This window comes from Thamnophis elegans, chromosome Z (genome assembly GCF_009769535.1).
Source record: "Thamnophis elegans isolate rThaEle1 chromosome Z, rThaEle1.pri, whole genome shotgun sequence".
NCBI classification, from domain to species: domain Eukaryota; kingdom Metazoa; phylum Chordata; class Lepidosauria; order Squamata; family Colubridae; genus Thamnophis; species Thamnophis elegans.
In genome coordinates this window covers 106691169-106717497 of record NC_045558.1, presented here as the reverse complement: position 1 = coordinate 106717497, position 26329 = coordinate 106691169, and the positions used below count along the sequence as shown (strand labels likewise).

At 38.3% G+C, this 26329-nt stretch overlaps 1 protein-coding gene across 1 annotated transcript in view; it reads right to left on the bottom strand.

Moving 5' to 3' along the window:
- Positions 1-26329, bottom strand: part of PPFIA3 (PTPRF interacting protein alpha 3) — a 74590-nt gene that overhangs the window by 25880 nt on the left and 22381 nt on the right. Inside the window, exons 3-17 of the mRNA XM_032238200.1 lie at positions 25315-25416; positions 23732-23896; positions 21362-21436; positions 13789-13869; positions 12788-13006; positions 10675-10821; positions 10287-10421; positions 10025-10108; positions 9489-9620; positions 8735-8797; positions 8463-8542; positions 7850-7913; positions 3970-4154; positions 2911-3133; positions 1122-1285 (exon numbers count right to left, since the gene is read on the bottom strand). Of these exons, the coding sequence (XP_032094091.1) occupies positions 1122-1285; positions 2911-3133; positions 3970-4154; positions 7850-7913; positions 8463-8542; positions 8735-8797; positions 9489-9620; positions 10025-10108; positions 10287-10421; positions 10675-10821; positions 12788-13006; positions 13789-13869; positions 21362-21436; positions 23732-23896; positions 25315-25416 (1919 nt within the window). The remainder of the gene's footprint in view (positions 1-1121; positions 1286-2910; positions 3134-3969; positions 4155-7849; positions 7914-8462; positions 8543-8734; positions 8798-9488; positions 9621-10024; positions 10109-10286; positions 10422-10674; positions 10822-12787; positions 13007-13788; positions 13870-21361; positions 21437-23731; positions 23897-25314; positions 25417-26329) is intronic.

Sequence of the window (26329 nt, the reverse complement as noted above, 5' to 3'; positions counted from 1 at the left end):
ACTAGGCAGCCAGACACAGAAACCGCTGCACTGCTGCAAGCACTTGGGAAAGCAGCTGAATAAATGACTTTGGGCCAGTATCAGACTACAGAATCCCAGTTGGTGGATGGACCCACACCAGCCTCCATTAAGGACTGTCACCAAAGCTCTCCTACAGATCAGACCAGAGTGCAGATTCCATGCCCCTGGCAGGAAGCAGGGCGGTCTAGGAGGTCCCTCCAGTGTGTTAATGGTGGGTCTTCCTCTCAAGGGAGAGGGACATAGTGGAAGCCCAAGAGTCGGTGTTGCTGCATGTGTTGTATGCATAGTTGTATGCATAGTCACTCTTTTCCTGAGAGCCAAGAAAAGAGGGGTAGTGAGTCTGGTGCCCCTCCCACTGGTCAGTGGGAATGTCCAAAGAGGATGATATAGTTTCATGAGGGGGATTAATAGTTGGGTCCCCATTGGGCTGAGTGAGTGAGAACTGAAGCATTACGGGACCCACCCTTGTCCTCAGGTTGACTCTGAGTGTTTGCCTTCATATGTGGCCAGCTAGGCAGGGAAACTGGAAGAGCAGAGATGGGGTGAGCAGAAAAGCATGCAGTCATGTGACTGGTTAGTGCCCTGAAAGCCCTTCTCCCACCTTTTAATTAATTTTTAACATTCCTTGCTCTTCAAAATTTTTACATGCTGTTTTATGCTTTTATCGTACCTTGACCACTCTGAGGGAGATGGACAGTTCTCAAATATGATAAATAAAAACATAAATAAATGACTATAATCTTGATTCTAACCTAGCATTATTCCTGCTCATTGTAAGTCTGCTATGTCACAATACTATATTTTTATGTATTTATTTGTATTTTGCCTTTATTATTTTTACAAATAACTCATGGTAGGGAACACATCCAATGCACCTTTATTTTGGTTGAGCTTTGCAATTCTAATAAAGCAACAGTTTTGAGCTTAGAAGTTGGACTTTTGACACTTTGTTCTAATGTAATTAAGCTCAACTAATAAATCCACCTGTCCAGGTTGTGGAACTCAGCTGTGGACCTCTTGGAGGCAGGGTACATGACTTTCTGGCCTGTTTGTTCCTTTCTGCCACATCCTTAAAAAAAACATAAAATGCCAGCCCCTACCTGGTCCTCAGGTCCCTGCCATCTTCCAGGGCTCCAGCCTGTAGAGCTAATGCTTGAGTCATACGTTCGAGACGCATTGTACGGGGGGTTGCAGGTGTTGGGGGTTCGCATAATGCTAAGGCCTTCTCCTCAGAGCTTCGCATCTCTTCCTTGGCAACATGGTTCTGCCGGGAGGAGAAAATGGTACAAAAAAAATATATCCATTTGTCACTGTTGTCAGATGGGGAGGAAGATGCTGCTCTCTGGGAGCTTCTCAAGTTGCATAGGAGTGAAGGTCACAAACCCTTGGGACTAAAATTGTGCATTGTAATATCTCATTTTTGAAACTTTTGTTTTAAGATTGTGGCAATACTGCAGATGGTTTTGATTCCTTGTTTAACAACCTCAACAAGAATTTGAGACTATTGCTCTAAAATTGGCTGCTGCTGAAGTTTATGAGAAAAATCAGGATTTACAGCCAGAAAACCAGAAAATTAATTCTGCAATTAGATCATTTTATAGATTGAACATATGTTGAGGGGAACCTTATTCCTTATTTCTGTGCCCTGCACAAAACCCTTACTAATTTAAGAAGCAAAAATTTAGCCAAACCTGGGCTACATTCAATATAAAAGTAATTTAGCTGAACTAACTGTTCATAAATTGGGTTTCTTTTTTATATACCTCTCTTTTGATGTCCTTCCAATTATTGCAATAACAATGACAATAAGCTCTAAACACACATGCACCACAAGTAACTGACCAATTAAAAAAAGAATTTGTTTTAAACAAGTGACATTTGCCCACAAGAGGAGAAGGCTGAACAAAGCAAGCCAAAGGCCTATCTAATCCCTACTGTTTCTAATAATGGCCATTTTAGATGTCAGGTAAACTTTTATTATTGCCTCCAAAACCAATATCTGGACCCTTGAAAATTGGGATTTATTCCCTAACACTTGTAGCTAAATGATAGGATGGGAAAAGATCTCTGTACCATTGAAGAACCGGGATCCCAAATGGACAACCTGTGACTTGGACACTACATGCAGCCCTTGGAAACAAAATATGTGCATTCTGGGAGTAGAGAGAGTCCTGGCCAGTTTTCTAGTAGAGAGTGGATGAACAAGATAAAAGGAGCCACCAGAAGTAAACCGGTATTTTCTTTTACTATTGATAGCAATAGCAATAGCACTTAGACTTATATACCGCTTCACTGTGCTTTTACAGCCTAAGTGGTTTACAGAGTCAGCCTATTGCCCCTAACAATTTGGGTCCTCATTTTACCCACCTCAGAAGGATAGAAGGCTGAGTCAACCTTGAGCCTGGTGAGATTTGAACTGCCAAATTGCAGGCAGCCAGCAGGCAGCAGAAGTAGCCTGCAGTACTCCACTCTAATCACTGTGCCACTGTGGCTCACTGTGATAAACATATTGGTTCAAGCAGAAGATAATCAAACAAATGCTGGAGAATAGATCGCTACCTTCTTGTTCCTACATATCTGTAGTAGGTTGGGAAGAGGAAGAGGGATGTGAAGTGGGTAAAATATTTGATATGTGAGCGAAAGGAAGGATGTGCTTGTGTTATGGCCCCCTTCTCCCTTTTTCTGTATAACAATAACCCTGTGAGACTGAGAAATAGTTACATGGAACTCTAAGCTGAAGATGGGACCTGAGCTTTTATAGTCCTAGTTGAACCTCTTAACCGCTACAGTACACCCTTTGGTGATTAACATCAATGTTTCTGCAATGAAACAACTGTATGAAGGCAGCTATGTGCAGCCATCTCCTGCCTAGATCTATTTACAATGTACCATTTTTTCTCCATCACGAGCTGGACTGTGGGGTGCCAAGCGAGGTGTAGAATGGCCACTGCTGGGGGGAGAAGGGCTGGCAAGAGTTGAACTGGTGACAGAGGGAGGAATGGAAGTGCCTGAACGGTAGCGCCCCAAGGATCCATCCAGACTGGCACTGGTTACTCGGCTCTCAATCTCCTCTGCTCGCTGTTCAGTGGATTCTTTCTCCTCTTGGATCAGTCTTGTATAGCCAGCAAAGAAAAAATATGGTAACTTGTGGGTGATCAGCGTAATGTGTTTTACCTTCTCTTCTAAAAATTACACTTGCACTATACGCTACCAGCATGAAATTAAATGGAGTGACTGTGTTTCGTTTACTCCATAATCCACTAGTTATTTGCCCTTGTGATGTAGAGCAATATACTATATAAAATAATTCTAAATAATAATTGTAAGTAATATTCGTAATAACATAAGATATCTTAAAATTGCTAAAGTTGAGAAACAGTTCTATATCCTATATATATATAAAAAGGATATTGCTTTTGATATTCCTCTAGCACAGGGCTGTCAAACTCCGGGCCCGCTGGCCAGATGCATCTTGCACTGGCCATGCCCACATCCGGTTTAGCAAAGGGGAGGGGGAGTCCCAATATGTCATGTGATGCCACCGTGATGACGTGAGTTTGACACCCCTGCTCTAGCACAATTAATACAGGGCTGGATGGAAAGAGACCCTCCTTTTAGTTGCAATGTAGGGTGCACATTATCATACCACCTAAAGGAAATGTATCATTTAAAAGCAAAAATATTGGTCTGTTCAGGGACTAAATCGGTACTCTCTTGATATGTTTCTCATATATAGAAGAGCATTGGGACATGGGCATTGGGACATGTGCTGAAAACCCAGGGCATTGTACTTAGGAAAAGCCTTAAAACTGTGAAATCATTTCAAGATAAAACATAAGGCACAAAAACACCTTGGTCAAGCAAGCAGGAGTGCAGAGAGTTATAATTCAGGGGGGAAAAAGTTGCACATGCATACTGCACATGCTATGTCTGGGCAGGACAACTCACTTGATCTCTTTGTTAATGGCTTCCAGCTGCTCTTGTAGCATGATGGCCAAGGTCTGTACATCAGCCTGTCCGCTGGGAGACAGCAGATCAGCTGAGCTGAAGAGAGGATCACGTTCATCCTCATCCGAACCATCCAGCCCACCCTCAAAGGAGCCTCCAGCTGCCTGCTGAGCCCTCTCCCACTCCTGAATGGGGGGGAAGGCCTGCCAAGAAAGAAAAACAGATGGTAAGAGAAAGTCTAATCCCACCTTTCTTAGTTAGTTAATAGAAAGCAGGAACCAGAAACGGACACCCACAAGAATCAGGATGCTCACAATGTTAAGATCACCCTGAAGTCTCCCATCCCACCCAAAATTAAAACCCACAATTCATGAGATTACATGAAATCGTACACTTCCACTCTAAACTGCTTTTAGAACATGATATTAAACCATGACTTGCTTTGTGTTATTCCATCTTCTGTACTACAGCAATACAGAGGAATGATTTTGACTTTACTTATGGCACATTTTCATGGACTTGAAAAATGCTATCATAGCCCTGCATACCATCTTCTCTCATTCCATTATTTCTCTATTAAGGCCCAAAAGTTGGTTACCAGAACTGCATGCAGTATTTGAGACTGGACCTGACTGATGCATATTGCAATAGGACTATTATTAGTGCCTCTGATTTAAAATGTAAATTTTATTAATGCAGCCTAAAATTGTGTTTACCTTTTTTTGACAGTTGTGTCACAGTGCTGATTCACATTAAACTTGTGATCACTTATAACTCTAAGAAGGTCTTCATTGTACCTTGCATTCCTATTTCTTTCTCCTGTGCTTTTAGTTGCTTTTTCCCAAAGAGTAGAACTTTACATTTGTCTCTCCTCTCCTCTCCTATCCCCTCTTCTCCCTTTTATTTTATTTTTCAGTCCACCTTTCTAACATACAAAGAAAATTTTGAATTCAGCTTCTATTTTCTAACCTATACCCTATTTTACACCCTTTTGTATCATGTGCCAATTATGCATGATCCTAGTACAAGACCTTATGAAATTTAGCAACATCACATGAGCTTTGGAAAAAACCTTAGAAAGACAAGTATATGTTGCTTGAAAAGGTTAACAATTCCTACTATACAGATATGAAAAACACTGATAAAGGCTACCCAGCTTCAGTAGATAGCAACATGCCCATAAGACAGCGGCCCACAACTTTTTGGGCACCAGGAAACAGTTCTATGGGGACAAGTTTTCCCACAGACCAGAGGAGATGTAGTTTCCCATGCTGCTTGTATCTGGTGGATGGGGCTTTGCTTGTTTGCGCAGCCCAGGTTCTGGCATGCTGTGGCCCGGTACCAGTTCAGGAACTGGGGGTTGGAGACCACTTCCATAAGAGATATGATCACCCTCTTTCCAATTGCCAGTACTGTTTTACTACTCATTCCTCTAAAGTGACATCAGAAAATACTTACCAGGTGTATGTCCAGTGGCAGATGGAGTACACAAAAAAAGGAACAGAAACAAAATAAGAATGAGTACAACATGGAAAATGGAAAGCAAAACATTACAATTATTGCTATGCTCTGTGCACATTGTCCTATAAAAGCAACATCTACATTCTTAGATTTGATACTATCTTCTCTAGCTGTGCTACCTATTCAATGAAATCAATATCTTTTCCTCTTGAATCTATGTCTACTTCTAAACAACAGAGCCTATCACTTGACCATGGAAAGAAAGCTCAGTAATTCCATAACATTCTTTCTTCATTTCCCTGTTTTAACAGCTTTAATTATTCCTTTTTCAGTTTAATATATTTCCTACATCATCAGAGCCCCATAAATCAGCTGTTATTGGCAATTAGGTATTCTCTACTTAGATAAGCAACATGAAACCCCAAATCAATATACTACACATATATGAAGGGTTTGATATTCTACAGGAAAATATTTAATGTTTGTATAATTATGGGTTATGGGAGATTGGATACCCATATATATTTCAATTTAATTACACTCCATATGGAAAAAAATAAATATTTTATTCCAGAGTATGATATGCAGCACAGCAATATAGTTAATATCCCCAAACTGTGCAGTAGACTACCTGATTGATTTCTAGCTGGAAAGAGCATCTGGGAGCCCCCAAATACATTTTTACCTCCATGATGGAACAAAAGTTATATATTCAATGTTCCAAAAGTATAAGAAATCCTTATGTGTCTAAAATGCAGAAAAGACATGCAGATTCCTGAGATGCCTCCAAAAAGAGCCCTTCCTTATTCTTCATCCAGCATCTTCCCATATCCTATTGCAGTGAGTGTACTCGACCTAGACATTAGTTGTACAAATCTCAATGAAATAAATGACAAAACAATTACTTCTCAAGTCCCACTGATTTCATTGGGCATTAAATGCAACTGACAGAATAAATATAAGAGAGGAGGGTTGAAGCAGATTTAATTCCCAGCCCTGCTGAACCATTCCTTTCGTCATTTAAATGCTTTCCAGATGCTGCTGGGGGCTTATAGGGGTTTTATTGCAACACATCTAAAGGGGATATCTGTTTTAGAGTCATGAACTGGCAGAAGGCAATGCGGAATATTTTCTAAAAAAAGTTGGATTGGTAAAAATTCAGAATGACTGTGGCCAAGAATTGTAGGGAAGAGAGTTGTTGAAATATTCTAGCAGGAACTGCAATAAAAGATGTTCTCTGACACATGGATTCTGCTGTAGTGTGAGCCATAATTGTCAGCTGTCCATTTCCAAATTAACAGCAATGTGATGATCTGGTAAATCTAGAATCTTAAATGTTTCATTTCCAACTTATGTATTTTCAGGTATGGCACAGAAACATCCTTTGCAAAGCACCTTTAGGTTACAGGCCAAATAAAATGCCTCTTCTCAGTTTCCACTTTGAATGGATAATGAAGACCAGAATATACCATGGCCAAGTCTTACAGAAGACAATTACTTCATTCGCAATAGTGGAAAATATCTGTAGCTCAGGTGTAGGATGAGGGTGAGGATTTGTTCTCTGAGTTTGTGGGTTGGTTTCCAAACATTTCATTGCCAGGATAGGTAGGATCCCTTAAACTCCGTTAAGATGTTACCTAGCCCGGTAATGAAATATTCAGAAACCAACTCACAAATTACTTCATATTATTAGGAACTTTGATATGGGATCTAATGAGCTTAGCTTCTACTTGCTTCAGTGTATAGAATAGCTAACATCCATATTTAGACAAATCATGAGAGAAAGTTAATTTGACAGTCGAAATAAGCTTTTTTAGTAAAAATTTACACTTACAAAAGTTCATTTAGTGACCATTTGAAGTTACAACAGCACTGAAAAAAGTGACTTATAACCATTTTACACACAACTGTTGCATCATCCACATGGTCACGTGATCAAAATTCAGATACTTGGCAACTGATTTAAATTTATGACAGTTGCTGTGTCCTGGATCATATGATCCCCTTTTGTGACCTTTTGTCAATCAAAGTCAATGGGGAAGCCGGATTCACTTAACAACCATGTTACTAACTTAACAAGTGCAATGATTTACTTTACGGAGGAAAAGTCATAAAATGGGGCAAAATTCGCTTAACTGACTGACTTAGCAACAGAAATTTGGGTTCAGCAATAGTTGTAAACTGAGGACTACCTACATTAAGTTAACCAGAAATGTTGGAATAACTATTCTCAAATTTTTCAGCACATGCAGAGGCTGGAAACTTATGTAAAGTAATCACATTTGGAGGAATTCAGGCTAGGGAAAGCTACTCTGAGCAAACATCTCACAAATACCATCTCAAAACTTCCTGATGACCCCTTTCATTTTGGTTCAGTTTTTTTCATAAACATATCCGTTTGTCAGCAGACAATCCATACCTTGGTAGCCTCATCCTTGACAGTCCAGCGCCCCTTCTTTGAACGTCTTGCCACACCAGCACTGCTGTAATGGTCCACGTGGGCCCCTACCGGCAGCGTGGGTGCTTGGAAATAACGCAACTCCAGCACGCTACCTGGCAGAGACCTCCGTGGAACAGGGAAAAAGAACTGTGAGCAAGAATAATCAGGGAGGAAGAAGAAAAGATCTATTCCATTCAGGTTCTAGAGCTCCCCTTTTAATCAAAACTTCAGCCCTTTTTCTGCACATGGTTCCACCAACAAACACTAGTCCTATTCTTCAAGAAGTCTGAAATGTTGTAATCGTGGCACAGAATATCATTAAAATATAGGTATGAGAGGAAGTGCAAAGGAGTAAGCCAAACATATTACAAAAGGCATTTTTACGGTAGATATAGAACACTTTTTCTAGCTTTAACTAACAATAATACTAAAATAATTGGCTGGATTTGCAACACTAAATATTAGTTTAGAATAGACTGAGAATTAGTGGTTCGGCATGTTGTGGGAACCCAGCAATTAACTAGCAGGGCTTGAGAACTTGGATATTGACAATGAGCACTGGTTGTTTTCTGAAAGCATGAAGCCTCCTTACCGAGAATAGGTAGAGACTGGGCGTCCACGTAATTGGTCTATCTCCATTTGCATCCTCTCAATCTCAGCCAATAGTTGCTCCTGCAGGTCATGGTCAAAGAAGGAGATCAGTTTTGGAAAGCAAGCTAGCTGACCTTCCATTATATAACATTAAATAACTTGAAAACTTTCCTTATTATTAACCCAGCCCCATACCCCATGTTTCTCCCCAATTTTAATCTTAGAGATTCCCAACACACACACACTTCAATTATCATCTGCCATCTGCCTCACCTTGTTTGCCAGTAGCTCATCCTGTACTTTCTTCATGTTGGCAATTTCCTCACTTAGTGTATTCTTAATGGGGATAAAATGAGAGAAACAAAAGAATTTAATGAGAGTAAACATATTGTAATTTTTTTACATGTAACTCAACATACCTTCCTCTCTACAGATGCAATACATTTTCTCTGTTCGTCAAGATGGAACCAATCTGTGTTACAGCAGGTTATGAAATGAAGGATAATTTCAGATATTTTCTACCGGTATTTAAGCTTTTGCTTTTTGACCATTTCTGCCTCTTCTTCTGTCACAAATACCCACCCATCAATCAAATCCCACCTAAGATTAGAATTCTCAATTGACAATCAATGGTCTCTAAGAAGCCTCACTTGCTGGTTCTCAAAACATTAGACCTCTGGGGCTCTTTTTATTCAAGAACTTGGATGATCGGTTTCTTTAGCAGCTAGAATAATGGCTATCATCTTTATGACTAAACAAAACAAAAACCATCCATAATGGCCACTAAGAGATTTTGTTTTGTTTTGCTTTAAACAACAGTTACTATGCTTTTACCTATAATACCTAAGCTCCAAAATATCCAGTACATTTTATTTTAGAAAATTAAAGATTGTGGTTACTATTTTGTGTTTCAAGGTATGATATTCCTGACCTCTAGCAGTTCCTTCAATTGGATTCTCACTCAGCTGATTTATAGATAGCTGATTCCCACATTACAAACCTAATTCATGCCTACAGAAAAATGTACCTTCTCTTCCAGTGCCCCCATTCTTTCTTTCAGATGCAACTGGAGACGTTCATTGGATTCAGATAGTAGCTTATCTACTGTTTCTGAGAGGCGCTTGTTATGTTCGTCATTCATTTTCTCCCTTTGGCGTGCCTATTTTTTTTAAAGAGAGAGAACAAAAGTAAAAGGATTGTCTGGAGGTCATTCCTCCATTCTACTATCTTACCCTCTTGTCTATAATCAACGATTCCAGTTTCATAACACCTAGGATCCCTTTTTTCCATATACATTTCAGCTATATTCCCCTTGCACATGAAATAGAACACCGGAAGCTGTCTTGTACCAAGAAAGACCATTTGTCCATCTAGCATATTATTGTACTGACTGGGAACAGTTCTCCAGGATTTGTAGCAATATCCATTGTTTTCAATCAGATATGAGATTAAATTGGAACATTTTTCATACAAGGCATGTGCACGGAACCATAGCTCATCAGCAATAGTCTGGCGCTTCCAATATCCATCTAATTTTACCAAGTTTTTTACTCATGCCCTTACCCGCTGGAGTTCCTGATTCTTCTCTTCCAGCTGGGCTTCAAGCTGACGCAAACGCTCTTCAAAATTGCCATGCCTCTCCTCTGCCTAGATAAAGAAGTGAATGAGAGAATTCAGCCATATTTTGTTTCTCTTAAAACTCAAAATCCTCCCACTTCTCCAATTTCCACTTGTTTTCAAACACCAACAATCAGTCTTCCATTGGCCATTCCCTCCCTACATATCTTGATGGTATGTTCAATTTCTTTCTTGTTTTGCACATTACCTTGTTAAGGGCAGCTACTCGCTGTGCCAACTGGGCCTCTATCTCAGGTAAAGTCTCAGCCTTCTGAAGAGTCTGCTGAAGTTTCTGCTTGGCATCTTCCAGCCAGTCTTGTAGCTGCCTATTTTTTTCTTCACTCTACACAGATAAATAAATACTTTTAAGGGGTTGTCAAGAAACAAAATCTTGCAAGGTGAATGAACATATAAGTAACTGAGTATTACCCACTAGCAATATGCATGGAGAACCAGGGAGGAAAATGAGCAACTACCAACTTATCTGCAGGATATGCAGAATATGCACATTAAGGTCAACCAGACATTAACAGGGGGATACTGGAGCCAATAATAGTAATAAATAGAATGATGAAAAGGCAAAAGAAGGAACTCACTTGTCTGTAGAGGGATTCCTTACTGGCCAACTCATTTTCCAGTTTGTCATTGACATCGTGAAGGGATGTTGCCTCCCGCTGAGCACTTAAATAACGTTTTTCTAGTGTGGTAATTCGTTCCTCCATATCTTCTCGTTGAGCTAATGCCTGTTACCCATACCACATGAGAGAAGGAAAGGATAAGAGCCTTGGTGGCACAATGGCTAAAATGCAGCATTGCAGGCTAATTCTGCTGACTGCCGATTGCCAGCAGTTCAATTCACATCAACTCAAGGTCTTCCATTATTCCAAGTTCAGTAAAATGAGGAACATTTGGGGCAATAAACTGTAAGCTCCTTAGATAGGGCTGCAAAGCACTATGAAGCGGTATATAAGTCTAAGTGCTATTGCTCTTAAAAATGGCAGGAGGTGAATAGAGTTATACTCTCTCCAATTGTCTGGAAATATAATAAACCTCTGCCCAGATTCTCTACTTATTAATTATGAATGAAATTAAGATTATATTTTGTACATTTAGATTATATTCTTACATATTCTATTACTTTTCAGTTAATTTGCCTATTACATGCAAAAACTATACATTTCATGACATGAAGCCACTTAGCATACAGTTAGTCCTCAATTTATGACCACAATTGCAAAAAGAATTTCCATTGCTAAGTGAGGTGGTGGTTAAGTGAATTATACTCAATTTGATGACCTTTTTGCCAGAGTTATTAAGCAAATCACTGCAGTTGTTAAGTAACTCATGAGATCATTATGTAAATTTTGATCATTTTTACAATGTTTTCTTTGCTTTCTCTAAAACTCTACGAGATTCCACCTATATACTACTAAACCTCTTGTGTCTGTAACCATTAACTGGGTGAAAAGGTCCACCATGGGCTGAAATGTTTTTAATCAAAGTACTTCAAATGGGCTAATTTATGAAGCGTCAAAGATCCAGAATCTGTGACTCTATGCTATTAAAATTTGTCAAATTTTATAAAATGTTTTACGACATAAAAATTATCATAAAGTATTTTGGGATATAATACAAAATGTCATAAAGCATTTCCTGTAACCCACTACTAATGTTTGACTGTGCTATATAGTTTAGTATGGGATATTTCAAGGGGAATATGCTTCTGAATTTTAAAGAATTTTTCCAGTGCATTAGAGCTCTGCTATTGTTGAAGGCATTGAGGAATCTCTGATTCCTCACTTCCCAATGGGTCATGGGTTCTACGAGCTTGCGGACTTGAATTGGAGCTCATCTTCAGGGAATTTCTCTCCAGTATGAATCCAAAAGCTTGGAAGACAAAATGTCTGGTCCTAGTGACTGACCCAGATTGGATTCTGCAACATTATCCTAGGACACATATATTGGCCTTCATTCATGGGGTTGTCTAGTATTTTACGTATAGATGCCACTTAGCTTCATTAATAGCCTTACATTATTGGCTATTATAACACTAATCCCTTCTGAAAAACTCCTGATTACTATATTGGCCTCCTCCCAGGGGTGGGTTTCAGGCGGTTCGCGGCGGTCCCCGCGAATCGGTTGGTCGGTGAACCTGGAAGTAAGTAACTTCCAGGAACGCCGAAGGATCCGCCCGCCCGCCCTTCTTACCTGGTTTTGATGAGTTCTGCGCTTCCACGCATGCGCAGAACGCATACAGCGCCTGCGCAATCCTCCAGGAGCAGCTGGAGCATCGCACAAGCGCTAGTACGCATGCGTGCACTGCGCGTGTGCACGAGGATGCCGCCGGCCCCGTTCCAACCGAACCGGTTGGAACGGGGCAAGAAACCCACCCCTGCCTCCTCCATTTTCATAACCTGTTATGCTGCAGGAATCCACCAGTTGAGTAACATGTTTCTCTGAAAAGCTCTCTCCAAATGATTCCCATCTTCTGAATTTCATAAGCTGAGACATTTGAGTATTTATTTACTTCAGACATGCCTATCTTAGTGCCCTCTTGATAGGTTTAGATTGCCATTCCCAAAGGTCTTACTCATATTAACTGGAAAGATGCACTTTCAACATATCCATAAGAGGTCAGATTAAACACTTGATCTAGATAAGAGGTAATCTGCCATAAAGTATAATGGAATACCAATTATTGCCTTTTACCTCCTTGAGATCTCTTTGTAACTTGGCATTAATTTCTTCAGACTTAATAACATCTCGTTGGGCTGTGGCTAACTCTTCCTCCAGCTCTGCCATCTGCCGACAGAGCATGGTAAGTCTTTCTTTCAACTGGGATAGTTCTCCTCTCTGGCGCTCCAAAACCTCTTCTAGCTCAGATTCCCGACCTCCACGCCCCAAATCAAGAGCCCCAGATCCATTGGCCTAAAGAAAAAAGCAAGTAAGAAGAGATTCATATATTATAAGTTAATCCTGCTTGATATGAACATTTCCCTCCTCCCACCACTATTCATGTTCACTGCATAAGTGAGACCTATAAATAACGTATAATGATCATGCTCTGTATGCAAAAAAAAATAAAAAAATACCCTAGCTTAAATCAATGATATTTCTGGGGAGGCAGAGGGTTTTTTTTAAAAAAAAAAACCTCATTTATATGATTAGATTGGTGTCAGAAGAAACAGCACTGCCACATTATCTACACACAGTCACATGTTAAGCTCACATCTTATAATCTCCTTTTGACTTTCCCACATGAAGCACACTAAAAACCAAGATGCCTTAAAGCTAAGAGTAATCCCCAAGGTGTCTTCGCAATTCCTGGAGCCCTAATGATTCACTATTAGTGAAACATGATGTTAGGAGGAAGTAAGGGTGCATAAAGAGCAAGAAGGAACTTAAATAAAAGAAAATGTCCAGAGCAATTAGGGACATTAAAAAAAAAAACCTCACAATTGCTATATAAGAAGTTTTCTTAACCCAATAAAAATTAAAAATGTCTCCATAGAAGGGCACAATGAATATGCATGCTTCATCTAACCAGCTTTTAATAGAATAACAGAGTTGGGAAGGGATCTTGGAGGTCTTCAAGTCCAACCCTCTGTTCAGGCCCTAAACTATTTCAGCAGGAAGCCCTATACCATTTCACCATTCTTTCTACTATCCTTTTCTATTTCCTCTCAAATTTGCCTTCTAGATCCACTTACACATAATTGGGCATCTCCTTCCTTGCTGGAATCATCTAGGCCAGATCGACGTCGGGCAAGTTGCTCTCGAAGGGAAAGAGACTGCAGATTGGAAAGAGGTAATGAGATTTTTAAAAGTGAGATATGTAGAATTACATACAATTAATTTTAATGAGTAAGAAATAGATGACAACCAGGACAATCTTTCAGCAACAGTGAAGATTCTTTTAGCATGGATAATATATTGCCAACACTACATACTGATTACTAACCATACGTTCCAGCATAAAATGTTATGTCTACACTGTTTCATTATCATGAGTTTTCATCTAGATTCTCTAACTGCATTCATCATAGGAACATGTCAAGATTTTATGTAACCGTGATTTGTTCAAGAAGTCAATGTGGTCAGTTCCCACAAAGTAATAAACAAGTGTCTTCTGGTACCCATGATATCAGTATCAGGCTTTGTAATAGTACCATAACCCAATACCTTATGAAATCTTCCTGAAAGTTGCAGTATAACTACTTTAAAACAATTCTCAGAGTTGGTCTACAAGAATATCAAGTTCAATATGTAGTGGAAATCAAAAGCTCCTAAGAGATCAAGCAGGATCAGTGAAGTTGCATTCCTTCTGTCTTTTTTCTGTAAAGGATTATCTACCTATCTATCTCAAAACTGAAGAACTGAACTGAAAAAGGCCAACACAATTGGTGTCCTCCAAAAATATCTGCAGCTGCACAAATTCCAATCTCTCAAGCATCTTGCTCAAAAAGGCTATTTGTGACTGAACAGTTGTTACCTAAAATATGAATATCCAAAGAAGGTGGACGCTTTTGGAATGGGCAGATGATTGCCTCCAACAGTCCCACTCTATCATACAAAGATGCAGTCACTCTTCCCTTCAGTTCTTCCAAATAAGCCAAGATAAGCAATTATCAAGAGCTCATGTAGAAGGCTAAACAATGATACATCTTGTCCTTGTTCCCAAGTCTCAAATTCCATGTGAATGTTAGATTTTCAAGAAAAGACCATGCATCAGGAAGCATGGCAAAATGTGACCATATTCATCAGATGATGATGTGGCCATGACAAAGGATAACTATAACTCAACATGCTAATATCCAGGCTGCTTCTTTCTCAAGGAGAGATAAAACCCATGTCACAGTGTACTTTATTTTATGTCTTAAGTCTAATAACAGTTTGAGATAGACTCAGATAGAAATTGTCACTGAGATCATTAAACTTTGAGCTAATCTTATGCAAAGTACCTTAGGGTGATTGATAAAATCCTCTAAGATACTGCCCTGGAGTTTTCCAACTTCATATTTGAGACTACTTCAAATGAAGCTGAAGCACAACAGGATGGTGACTTACCAACAGGACCCTTAGCCTGTCTCCTTAACCAAGTGTTGGGTAAAAGGTCTTAGAATCCTTCCCAGATTGGGGAGTTTTTCTAAGAAGCAAGATAGCAATCTCTTGGCCCATAACACCTTCCCTTCTCTTAGCACTCACAATCTGGATAGATGCTGCACTGAGAATTCAAAGAATCATAGCTGAATCACCTCTACAACTCTTTTTCTGCTACCCAAATTTCAACAAAGTATATCAATTTAGCTTCTGAATAGGTTTCAATAAGATTCTAAGCTAAACCCAAACCACTTTATAGCTTAGTGCAGGGATGTCAAACTTGAATATCTTGAGGGCCACATCAGGGTTGTGATTGACCTTAAGGTGATGGGGTGGACATGGCCAGGGTGGACATGGCTAGTTCAACATCACTCATGTCGGGGTGCCTGTGGTGGCCCGAACATTCTGCCAGCAAAAATGGGCTCCTGAGCTCCATTTTTGGCTGCGACAGCCTCCTGCAACCCTCTGCCAGCAAAAATAGAGCTTGGGAGTATAGCCTGTGGCCCTCACAAGTTCCGTTTTTAGCTGTGATGGCCTCCTGCAAACGTCTGCCAGCGAAAACAGAGCTAAGGATGGTAGCCCTCTGAACTCCATTTTCACTGGCAGAGGCATTGCAGGCTGGTTCTTCGCTGTTTGCAGGGTGGCCCCGCTGACCAGATCTAAGCACCCTGCATGCCAGATCTGGGCCTTGGGCCTTTGACACCACTAGCTTAATGCAAGAAATGAACTGTTCTCTAAAGTCTATAAACTGTATTTCACATTAACTACTTGAATTATGGCTTTAGAGATGAGATAGGTCAATAACTGGATTTTTGAAATAATGCAGATCTAGAGTTGTAAATATAAAAGTAAAGATCCGGCTATCAGATACTCTGTAGAAGTTGACTGGAATAAATAAACATCTTTAATAGCCAATGATATTTTTTAAACAAACCATCTCAGCCCCAGAAGCCGACATAGAAAAAGCAAGTTCAAACAATAAACACCTGGACATGAGTATTAAATTTGGACCTCTGGAAACACTCTGAAAATATATTAAATAATTTGTTTTCAAGTAATAAGCCTCGGGCAACAGCCCAATTTACATTTATGTGTTATGTTGCCTTCCATTATATTCACAACAAAATCTCCAAAGAAAAAAATCTCTTGTGTAATCACTGATTTTTCATGTGAAATCACTGGTTTCTCATGTGAAATCACTGATATTCAAAGACTCCCCAGATTACATTTGTATGACAAAGTATTTCTGTAGTACTCTTTTTTTTTTTTTTAAACAGAACTTTTTTATTTTTCTTTAAAAAAAAACACAAATATGTCATCATTTGTCAATCATTAAGACATTGAAGTACAATTTTTTTGTTGTTGTGTGTGCCCCTCCCTCCCTCCACCCCCCACCCCCCCTCCTCCTTCCCCCCCCCCGACTTCCCAGAACCCGTACACGGTATGGATTTTTAACTAACACAGTCTAAAATCTATTGAGAAAAAAGAAATAAAGAAATTAATGACATTCTAGATTGACCTTAGCTTCTTCTTACTGAACTGACTTTTAACAGTTTAAATCATTTCTGATCTTAAGCATAGGCTAACTGGAATTTCTTAGTCCCGTATTTATTTTGTATATAGTCAATCCATTTTTTCCAGTCTCGTTTATATATCTCATTTGAATGATCTTTGAGATATGCCGATATTTTAGCCATCTCGGCTAAGTTTGTTACTTTCAATGTCCATTCTTGGATTGTAGGCAAGTCTTCCTTCTTCCAATATTGCGCCACCAACAGTCTTGCTGCAGTTATCAGGTGCAGAATCAAATTGGTCTCTACCACTGTAAAGTCAGTACATATACCTAGTAAAAATAACTGAGGAATAAACTTTATCCTTCTTTTAAAAACATTTTGCATGACCCACCATATTTTTATCCAAAATGCCTTAACCTTTTGGCAGGTCCACCATATATGATAATATGTAGCATCGAGAGAACCACACCTCCAACATTTAGGCTGTACATTCGGATACATAGAAGCCAACTTTTTAGGATCTAAATGCCATCTATAGAACATCTTGTAAAAATTTTCTCTCAGATTTTGAGCTTGTGTAAATTTCACATTTCTTACCCAGATTCTTTCCCATGTATCCAACATTATTGGTTCCTCAATATTTTGAGCCCATTTTATCATACAATCTTTAACTAATTCTGTTTCCGAATCCATCTGTATTAATACATTATATATCCTCTTTATATGCATTAAGCTTTGATCTCTTATTTGTTTAAACAGATTATCCTCAACTTGGATAAAACCAATTTTTTGATCTATTTTCCACCTAGCCTGTAATTGCCCATACTGAAACCATGTTTGAACTACCTTCTCCTCTTTTAATACCTCTAAAGATTTTAATTGTAATACCCCCCTTTCCGAGGTAAGAAGCTGTCTGTAAGTAATTCTGTCCTGTTTTTGTGCTGTATTCATATTTTCAATTGCGTGTCTAGGAATTGCCCACATGGGTATCTTGTCATTTAATTTATATTGGTATTTCTTCCAAACCCGCAATAAAGCATTTCTTAAAATATGACTTTTAAAATTCTTATCCAATTTTTTGTTGAATAACAGGTAAGCATGCCAACCAAATACCAGATCGTGTCCCTCAATATTCAATATTCTATCATTGGTTAAATGAGTCCAATCACTAATTACAGATAATGCCACTGCATCATAATATAGTTTTAAATTAGGTAGTTTCAATCCTCCTCTCTCACGTACATCTTGCATTATTTTCATCTTTACCCTCGGCTTCTTTCCTGCCCACACAAATTTGTTGATACCCTTCTGCCATTCTAAAAGGTTCGCATCTTTTTTAAGTATAGGTAACATTTGGAAAAGAAATAAAAATTTTGGTAAAATGTTCATTTTCACTGCCGCTATCCTACCCAGCAAAGATAAGTGCAATTTCTCCCATTTTTTCATCTCTGTCTGTATGCTATGCCAAAGTGGTTCATAATTATGCTTATATAATTTCCCATTTGAAGTTAAAATGTTAACTCCAAGATATTTGACTTTTTTAACTACCTCACATCCTAGCATCACTCCTAATTCTTCCTTTTGTTTAATATTCATATTTATAGCTAATATTTTGGTTTTTCCTAAGTTTATTTTAAAACCCGACACTTGACCATATTGATTAATCGTATTCATTAAAACCATACTGGATTCCTGCGGTTGTTCCAATATTATGACCAAATCATCCGCAAAAGCGCGGACTCTATATTCTTGCTGCCTAATCTTGATCCCTTTTAAACCATCCAAGCCCCGTATTTTATTCAACAATACTTCCAAAGTTATAATAAACAATAATGGGGACAAAGGACAGCCCTGTCTTGTACCTTTTCCAATTTGAAAAGAGTCTGTTAGATTTCCATTGACTATAATTTGTGCTGTTTGCTGTTGGTATATTGCTTTAATTGACTGTAAAAAATTATCTCCTATCTGCATTTTTTGCAGTATCTTCAGCAGAAATTGCCAGTTAACTCGATCAAAGGCCTTCTCAGCATCCAAAAATATAAACGCAGCAGGGATCTGGTTGTTCTTTCCCAAATATTCTAATGCATTAATAATTAATCTAACATTACTTTTCATCTGTCTCCCTTGTATAAAACCTGTTTGGTCCATATGTATCAATTGTTGAATGACCAACATTAACCTATTTGCTAATATTTTAGTAAAAATTTTATAATCTACATTCAGTAATGAAATAGGTCTATAATTTTTGGGTTGAGTAGTATCTTGATCTTCTTTGGGTATCAAAGATATAAACGCTGTCTTCCAAGATGGAGGGACTTTACCTTCCGTTTGAATCATATTAAATAATTCTCTAAGAGGTTCTACCATTTCTAACTGTAAGTTTTTATAGTAAACTGCTGTCAAGCCATCTGTACCTGGTGCTTTCCCTGACTTTAATTGCTTAATTACCTGCAGGATTTCCCCCGAGGTTATTGGTTGATTCAATTTTTGCCTGTGTTCTTCTCTAACTGAAGGTATTTTCTCTTTGTCTAAATATTTATCTATGTCTAAACCATTAATTTTATCCCCTTTATACAGTTCTGTAAAAAATTCCCAGAAAGCCTTTTGAATCTCTTCCTGTTGAAACACCTCCTTCCCTCTGTAAATCAGTTTAGATATATTTCGAGTTTTCCTTTTTTTCCTAATCTGATAAGCTAACCATCTGCCAGGTTTGTTTGCATTACAAAAAGTATTGTGTTTTGCATATAATAAATTAGTAGCTACCTGGTCAGAGATCAACATGTCAAATTGAGATTTTAATATGTTAATAGCTTCCTTAACCTTTGTATCGTCTGGGTTCATTGTTAACTCCAGCTCTTTTCTCTTAATTTCCTCTTCCAGTTCTGTTCGTTTTAACCCTTGCTTATTTCTATGTGTTTTATTTATATTCATCAAAACTCCTCTCATATACGCTTTGCTTGCGTCCCATACAAATTCCATAGATGTACCCTTATTCATATTCAAAACAAAATATTCAGATAGTAATTTTTTACAATCATTAATATACTTTTCATATCTAAATAAGTTTTCATTCAATCTCCAAGACCTTCTTGCCTGCACTACCCTTCCCAACTCCATCCAAACTGGGTTGTGGTCCGAAAGGACCCTAGCTGCAATCTTTGTTTTCTTGACCCTAGAAAGCAAATCATTAGTGGTTAGGATAAAATCAATCCTTGAAAGGGATTGATGCCTGTCCGAGAAGAAAGTGAAGTCATATTCCTCTGCATTTCTTTCTCGCCAAATATCTCTCAATTCAAAATCATCCATAATGTCAAAGAAAGATTTGGGTAACTTTGCTCGCATCTTGGTATTTAGGCGGGAAATCTTCTTATCTCTCTTAGTATCTATCACTCCATTCCAGTCACCCAATAGTATACAGGAACTATAGTCCCACTGTACTAATTTAGCATGAAGATTTCTATAGAATCTATCTTGCTGTTGATTGGGAGCATAAATTCCCAAAAGTAATGTCTTTTTCCCTTCTAAGATTAAGTCTAAAGCAATATATCTTCCGAAGGGATCTGCTTCTATTAATTCAGCTTTCATATCTTTTCTTAAGTATACAACTATACCATTCTTCTTTTCCATAGCAGAAGCTGCAAAATGTTGACCAAGTTTTGAGTTGATCAAATATTTTTGATCAGTTGACTTGATATGAGTTTCTTGCAAACAAATTACATCGTTCTTAAACTGTTTGAGATAATGAAATATTTTCTTCCTCTTCTGTGGAGAATTCAGTCCGTTGACATTCCATGTTAAAATCTTAGTTGTCATCTTTGGTTGGTTGAAGCATTTTTAGAGCTTCCTGCACGGCCTGTTTAACCTTAGGTCTAGCTCCTCCCACTGCTTCCAGATTTGTTATTGTAGTTCCTTGATCGATGGCCGATGATTGTTGATGCTGTTGCTTTTTAGCTTGTTTCTCCATACATCTAGTAGTCATGCGGCTAGGTCTTAGTTCCATAGCACCTTGCACTTCTAGAGAAGAGAGATGCTCCATCTTGTCTGGTGGTTGTGTAGTTTGCTGTCTATCCTGTCCTTCTTGTGGTCTTTCTCTGGGTCCAGATGGTGCAGGGTGTCCGGCCTTCAATATATTATAATAAAAATCTCGGGCTTTCCATACAGAGTTGAGGCGGTACCTTTGCTTATCAAATGTAAATATGATGCCAAATGGCGCATCCCATCTATACTGTATCTGACGATTTCTGAGTTCTTCGACCAAAAAAGCGTAGTCTCTCCTGGCTCTTAACATTTGAGGTGGTATCTCTTTCAAAACAGCCAGGTCTTGACCGCCAATTTGAAGCTTAGTGTTATAAGACGCTTGCAGTACCATATTTCTAAGCTCTCTTGTAGTAAAATATATAACGATGTCTCGAGGAAGCTGCTTCTGCTTTGCCAGCCAGGAGTTAACGCGGTAAGCTTTGTCAATTTGCCAGTCTTGGTTGGTCCCTGGTCTTCCCATCAGGCGATCAAAAGCTTCTGATAGGATCTGTTTCAGGTTCTCCTGTTTCTCCTCACGCAGCCCCCTTACTCTTAATGCGAACTCCATTTGTCGGTACTGTATCATATCATCTGTAGTACTCTTTAGGTGCCCATAATATCCCTAAAGATAGAAAGAAGACCTCTTTCTTACCTCTTGATTAGATATTTCCAGCTCCTCCTCTAATACTGCAACACGCTCTAATGCCACTCGCAGCCGTTCTCGAACCTGCCATGAATCAGACAGTTACAATTAGTGAAGTAATAAAGGAATAGCTGGACTTCCAGATGAGAAAATGGTGAACTAGATGTCTCTGAAACACCAGAGATGACACTGTGGTGGCAACTTATGGACTGGCTCAATCCAACAGAACCTCTCTGAACAAGAAAAGGGCAAGAAATTACCCTCTTGGGTGCCACATAATTGCTTTCACAAGATCACAGGCAGCATTCATCCTGCAGGTCTGAGCACTGAGAGACAAGGAAAGCCATTAAACTCTGGTGCAGCCTTTTTAAGGATACTGGGTTTGCCTAACCTCACTTTTGGATTTACAAGAGATCTTCCAAGCAAAAAGTTTGAAAATCTATATGGTGAATATAAGTTAACCTAATTATACTTCATCCCAAAAAAGAAGAATTAATGAACAGTTTAAACAGTTTAGACTATAACAAATAAATCAAATAGTTAAATAAAAATGTAATTTAAGGAGGTTTTAGCAATAGCAATAGCAGTTAAACTTATATACCGCTTCATGGTGCTGTACATCTCTCTCTAAGCGGTTTACAGAGTCAGCGTATTGCCCCCAACAATCTGGGTCCTCATTTTACTGACCTCAGAAGAATGGAAGACTGAATCGACCTTGAGCCTGATGAGATTCGAACTGCCAAATTGCAGGCAGCCAGCAGGCAGCAGAAGTAGCCTGCAGTACTGCATTCTAAACACTGAGCCATTGTGGCTCAGTTTAAACGAATTAAGGGACTACATAAAAATGGAATCCAAATAGTCCTCAATTTATGATCACAATTGAGACCAAAATTTATATTGTTATATAAGCAACAGTTGTTATGACTTTTAACCCATTTTACAACTTTTTTTGCCACAGTTGTTATGTTAATCATTGCAGTTGTTAAATTAATAACATGATTGTTAAGTGAATCTGGCTTCCCAAATGTCTTTGTTTGTCAGAAGTTTGCAAAAGGTGATCACATGACTTCAGGACACTGAAACCTTCATAAACCTGAGTTAGTTACCAAGTGTCCAAATTTTGATTACATGACCATGGGAATGCTGCAATGGTCATAAGTGTGAAAAATATTCATTATTTTTTTCAGTGATATTGTAACTCTGAATAGTCATTAAATGAATGATTGTAAATCGAAGACTATCTGTATTAGGATTTTTGTTAAGTTTTTTCAAAAACTGAGTACACAAAAAATATTTTTGTGAGAACATGAGATGTTTTATCAATTATGAAAGAGATCATTGGCAGAAAGTTGAAAGTAGGATCAAAGAAGCATGAGGTTTTATGAATACAGAAATCGGCACTTTTGGGGACTAAAATTCCAAGCAGGAAAAAGGAAAAGTGAAATTTACAAAATGACAAAAGTATGACGCTTGAGACATTTCAAGTGATTTTTAAAGACCTGCAAAAGAAACTACATTGAGAGCAAAACAGATATAATCAGAGTGGAATTAAAAATTATAAAGAAAAAATTGGAAAATGATCTGTGCAAGGACTTATTGCTGGATGTTTTTAAAAAAGGTTTCTAAAGCCTTGAAGAGGAAGAAAAGCTTGAATGGAGATTGCCACAATAGCAACTTGATGAATTAAAGATTAAGATTGTTAGAACAGAATATAAAATTGACTTGATCAGGGTTAAAATGAGAATTATTTCTATAAAACTCTGGAAACCCTATGTGGATTTTTATCAACATTTGGATATAAACTATAATGATTTTTAGATTTATGAATGGGTAAGGTGGGATTTGGGAAGAAGGGAATTATGTATGTAACCGCATAGGAGGTGGAGAAATATTAATTTGCTTGTACTTGTTGCAAGGAAGACTGGGAATCACTTCTTTCCATATATTTTTTTCAATCACTTTTCTTTCCTCTCCTGTTTTTTTTTTCTTCATTTTCTTTCACATTTTGAATTTACATTTCTTTCTACTCCTTTCTTTCTGATTTCAGTTGATATTATCCTTCAGTACTATAAAACTTTTAATAAGCATTTTTTTAAAAAAATATTAAACAATGTGTCCTATATTTGACTGTCTCTGCCTTGTGCCTTGTGCCTCTGCTTGATTCTTCAGTCAATTCAGTTTGGCATCTTGAGAACAATTCTTATTGAGAACAATAAAAAATAATTTATCCCGTAAATGCTGCTTTACATAGTGAGGGCTTCTACATGAATTTTAGCCACTCTTGCTGATGATGAAGGAAATATTTAAGACAGTATAGGTAGAGCTCCCTGTCTCCAAAACCCAGGCACTCCCAGTTCCCCCACTCAATAATGTTTTCACCTTCTCATCCAGAGCTTTGTGATGTTCAAAGAGTGACTTGAGAGCCTTCAGCACCTCCACCTCACTGGAGACTCCAGCTGGGGACTGAGCTTGACGTTTCACTACAGTCATGCGAAGGGAACGCTCATGTCGTGATACTAGACATTCTAGATGTTCCAGCAGCAGCTAAGGAAAAGCAGACAGATGAAGAAGATGAAAGAATGAGGAAGATACAATTCTGTCATAGTGGATTCACTGTCAGAGGAAGGAACCTACAACAAGCAGTCAGCTCCAGAGCCAGCTCCTGAAGTGCTGACAGAGAGAAACAACCAGCTCCACTTGCAGCAGTCAGATTGCTGTTTGAGAAGGCAAAGGAAGTGGGCCAACCTCAGCAGACAAACTGCCATTGCACTCTGATGATGAGGGTACAGAATTACTGCCCCCCACCCAAAAAAGACCTTAGCAGGCTTCAAAGAGAGAAGAGCAAAGGTGTGCTGCAAGACTGCTCGCAAAGAAAGAGTCTCCACCCCACTCCGATTGCTTCAATTACTGCAAAAGAACAAGTTTTCCATTGACAACTACTACCTATTAACTCCCACTCTGTGCACCTTGACTCATGAATCTCCCAATCCTGACATTGAATCTGGCCAGCTGACAACTCTGCTACAAGCTCTGACCTCAGATTCCACTTGACTATTCTCCTGATTTGGAAGTCTTGTTCAACTTTGGGGAGAATTTCTCTCTATAGTGCAAGCACATGTTTGCAAGCCTAATTTAGTAAAGAACAAAACTACCCCTTCATGTATTTGTGCCCTGATAGGACAGTCACTGGAAGGATAGCAAATGCCAAAATCATCAGAGTTGCAGGACTCTGCACAAACGTTCATTTGTTTTGCAATCTTTCCTCTTTTCAAACATCCATTTCCATAGGTAGATAAATTAGGGCCAAGATGGTGCCATTTTCCAACAGCAAGGACAGAAAGACAGTTTTGCTTTCAGATACAGATGGAAGCTCCACTGGAGTGGGGTGGGGGAAGCAGCTTTGGGTAGCAGAAGGAGCTAAGTTCTACTCTGATGGGAGACTAGGAATAGGGAGCAAATAAGAAGAGAACTTCTTAATGAAAAATTTAAAAATAGACAAATTGAATGTACAACTAATAAGTAAAATAAATAATAGACATTAAAAATTACAAAATCTCCTTTTGCTTGTACACACATCTGCATCAAAATTATTTTTGTATAGCATTTTACCAGTGCATATACATAGTTATATATAATAAAATAACATAATGAGAAAGGAAAATTGACAGTGTACAAGGCTTTAGTCCAGTTATTTAGAGTGGTATCTAGGATCATATACTGTATATTTGTATCAATAACATAGGACATCAAAGTAATCTTATAAAATACATGGGATATGTCAACAATCCGTTTTGAGGAAAAGTGTTTTATATCAATAAATATATTTGTTATATGAAAGTAGTAGACTGAGTTTGGGGAAAGCTGTCATTTAATATTACCAATTAATATACTAGAATCTGGAAAATTCTAGACTTCAAAATAAAGATGGAAAAACAGTGTTTTGTATTCCTTGTAGATCTTACCCGTGTGTTGTTCCGTTCTGCCTTTAGTTCTGAGATCTCCTCCTCACGTTCTGACAATTGTTCCCTACATAAATTCAACTCCTTAGTAAGTGCTGCAAATTCCTAGTAGAAAAAATAGATAGTTGTGGTAAAGAGAAGCATTGAAATGGAGAAAGAGACTCTCATTTCATGCATTGATTGTACATGTTATAGTATATTTTTCTCCTTGAATAAATCCCTGGAAGATTGAGAAAATATCCTATTTTTATTTTTCTGGCCTATTCTATAATACAATTTGCTGGCAGCTTTTGAAACTCTCTTGAGAGTCAAACTCTGGAACTCAGTTTAAGCAACTTGGCCTTGATTATAAACTAACAGTTTAACCAGGACATGCAAATAGGACCAGTGAGTAAGTCAAAGATTTAAAGTGAGTACAAAGAATAAAAAAGCAAAATGTTCCATAATGCAGCATACATAACAATGGAGAAAAGTCTAAACAAAGATGCATAGGAATCTAAGGATCACATTCACAAGCAGTACTCAATTTATAACCAGAATTGGGACCAGAATTTCAATTGCTAAGTGAAGTGCCCAATTTTACTTTTTTTTTGGCTTGCCATGGTTGTTCAATGAATCACTGCAGTTATTAAGTGAGTCATTAGTTATTAAGTGAATCTGGCTTCTTCCATTGGCTTTGCTTGTCAGAAGTCATCTGAGGTCAGAAATTGTGATTATGTGACCCCTGAATGCAGCAAGAGTCAAAAATTCAGGTTGGTTGCCAAGCGCCTGAATTTTGATCACCTGATTATGAGGATGTTTCAAAAATTGTAATTATGAGGATCAGTTGTAAGTCAATAGTTACTAAACAAATGGTTGTAATTGAAGGTTTACCTATATAGCAGTCCAAGGAAAGTGGGCTGTGCATGTAACATTAGATGGTTGAACAGAATGACAAAGGTGTTTGGTTTGTTTTGAAACCCTGATGCTTAATAATATCTTGCATACCCACAGTTGAGTTTTCTAACTGAATTTTCAT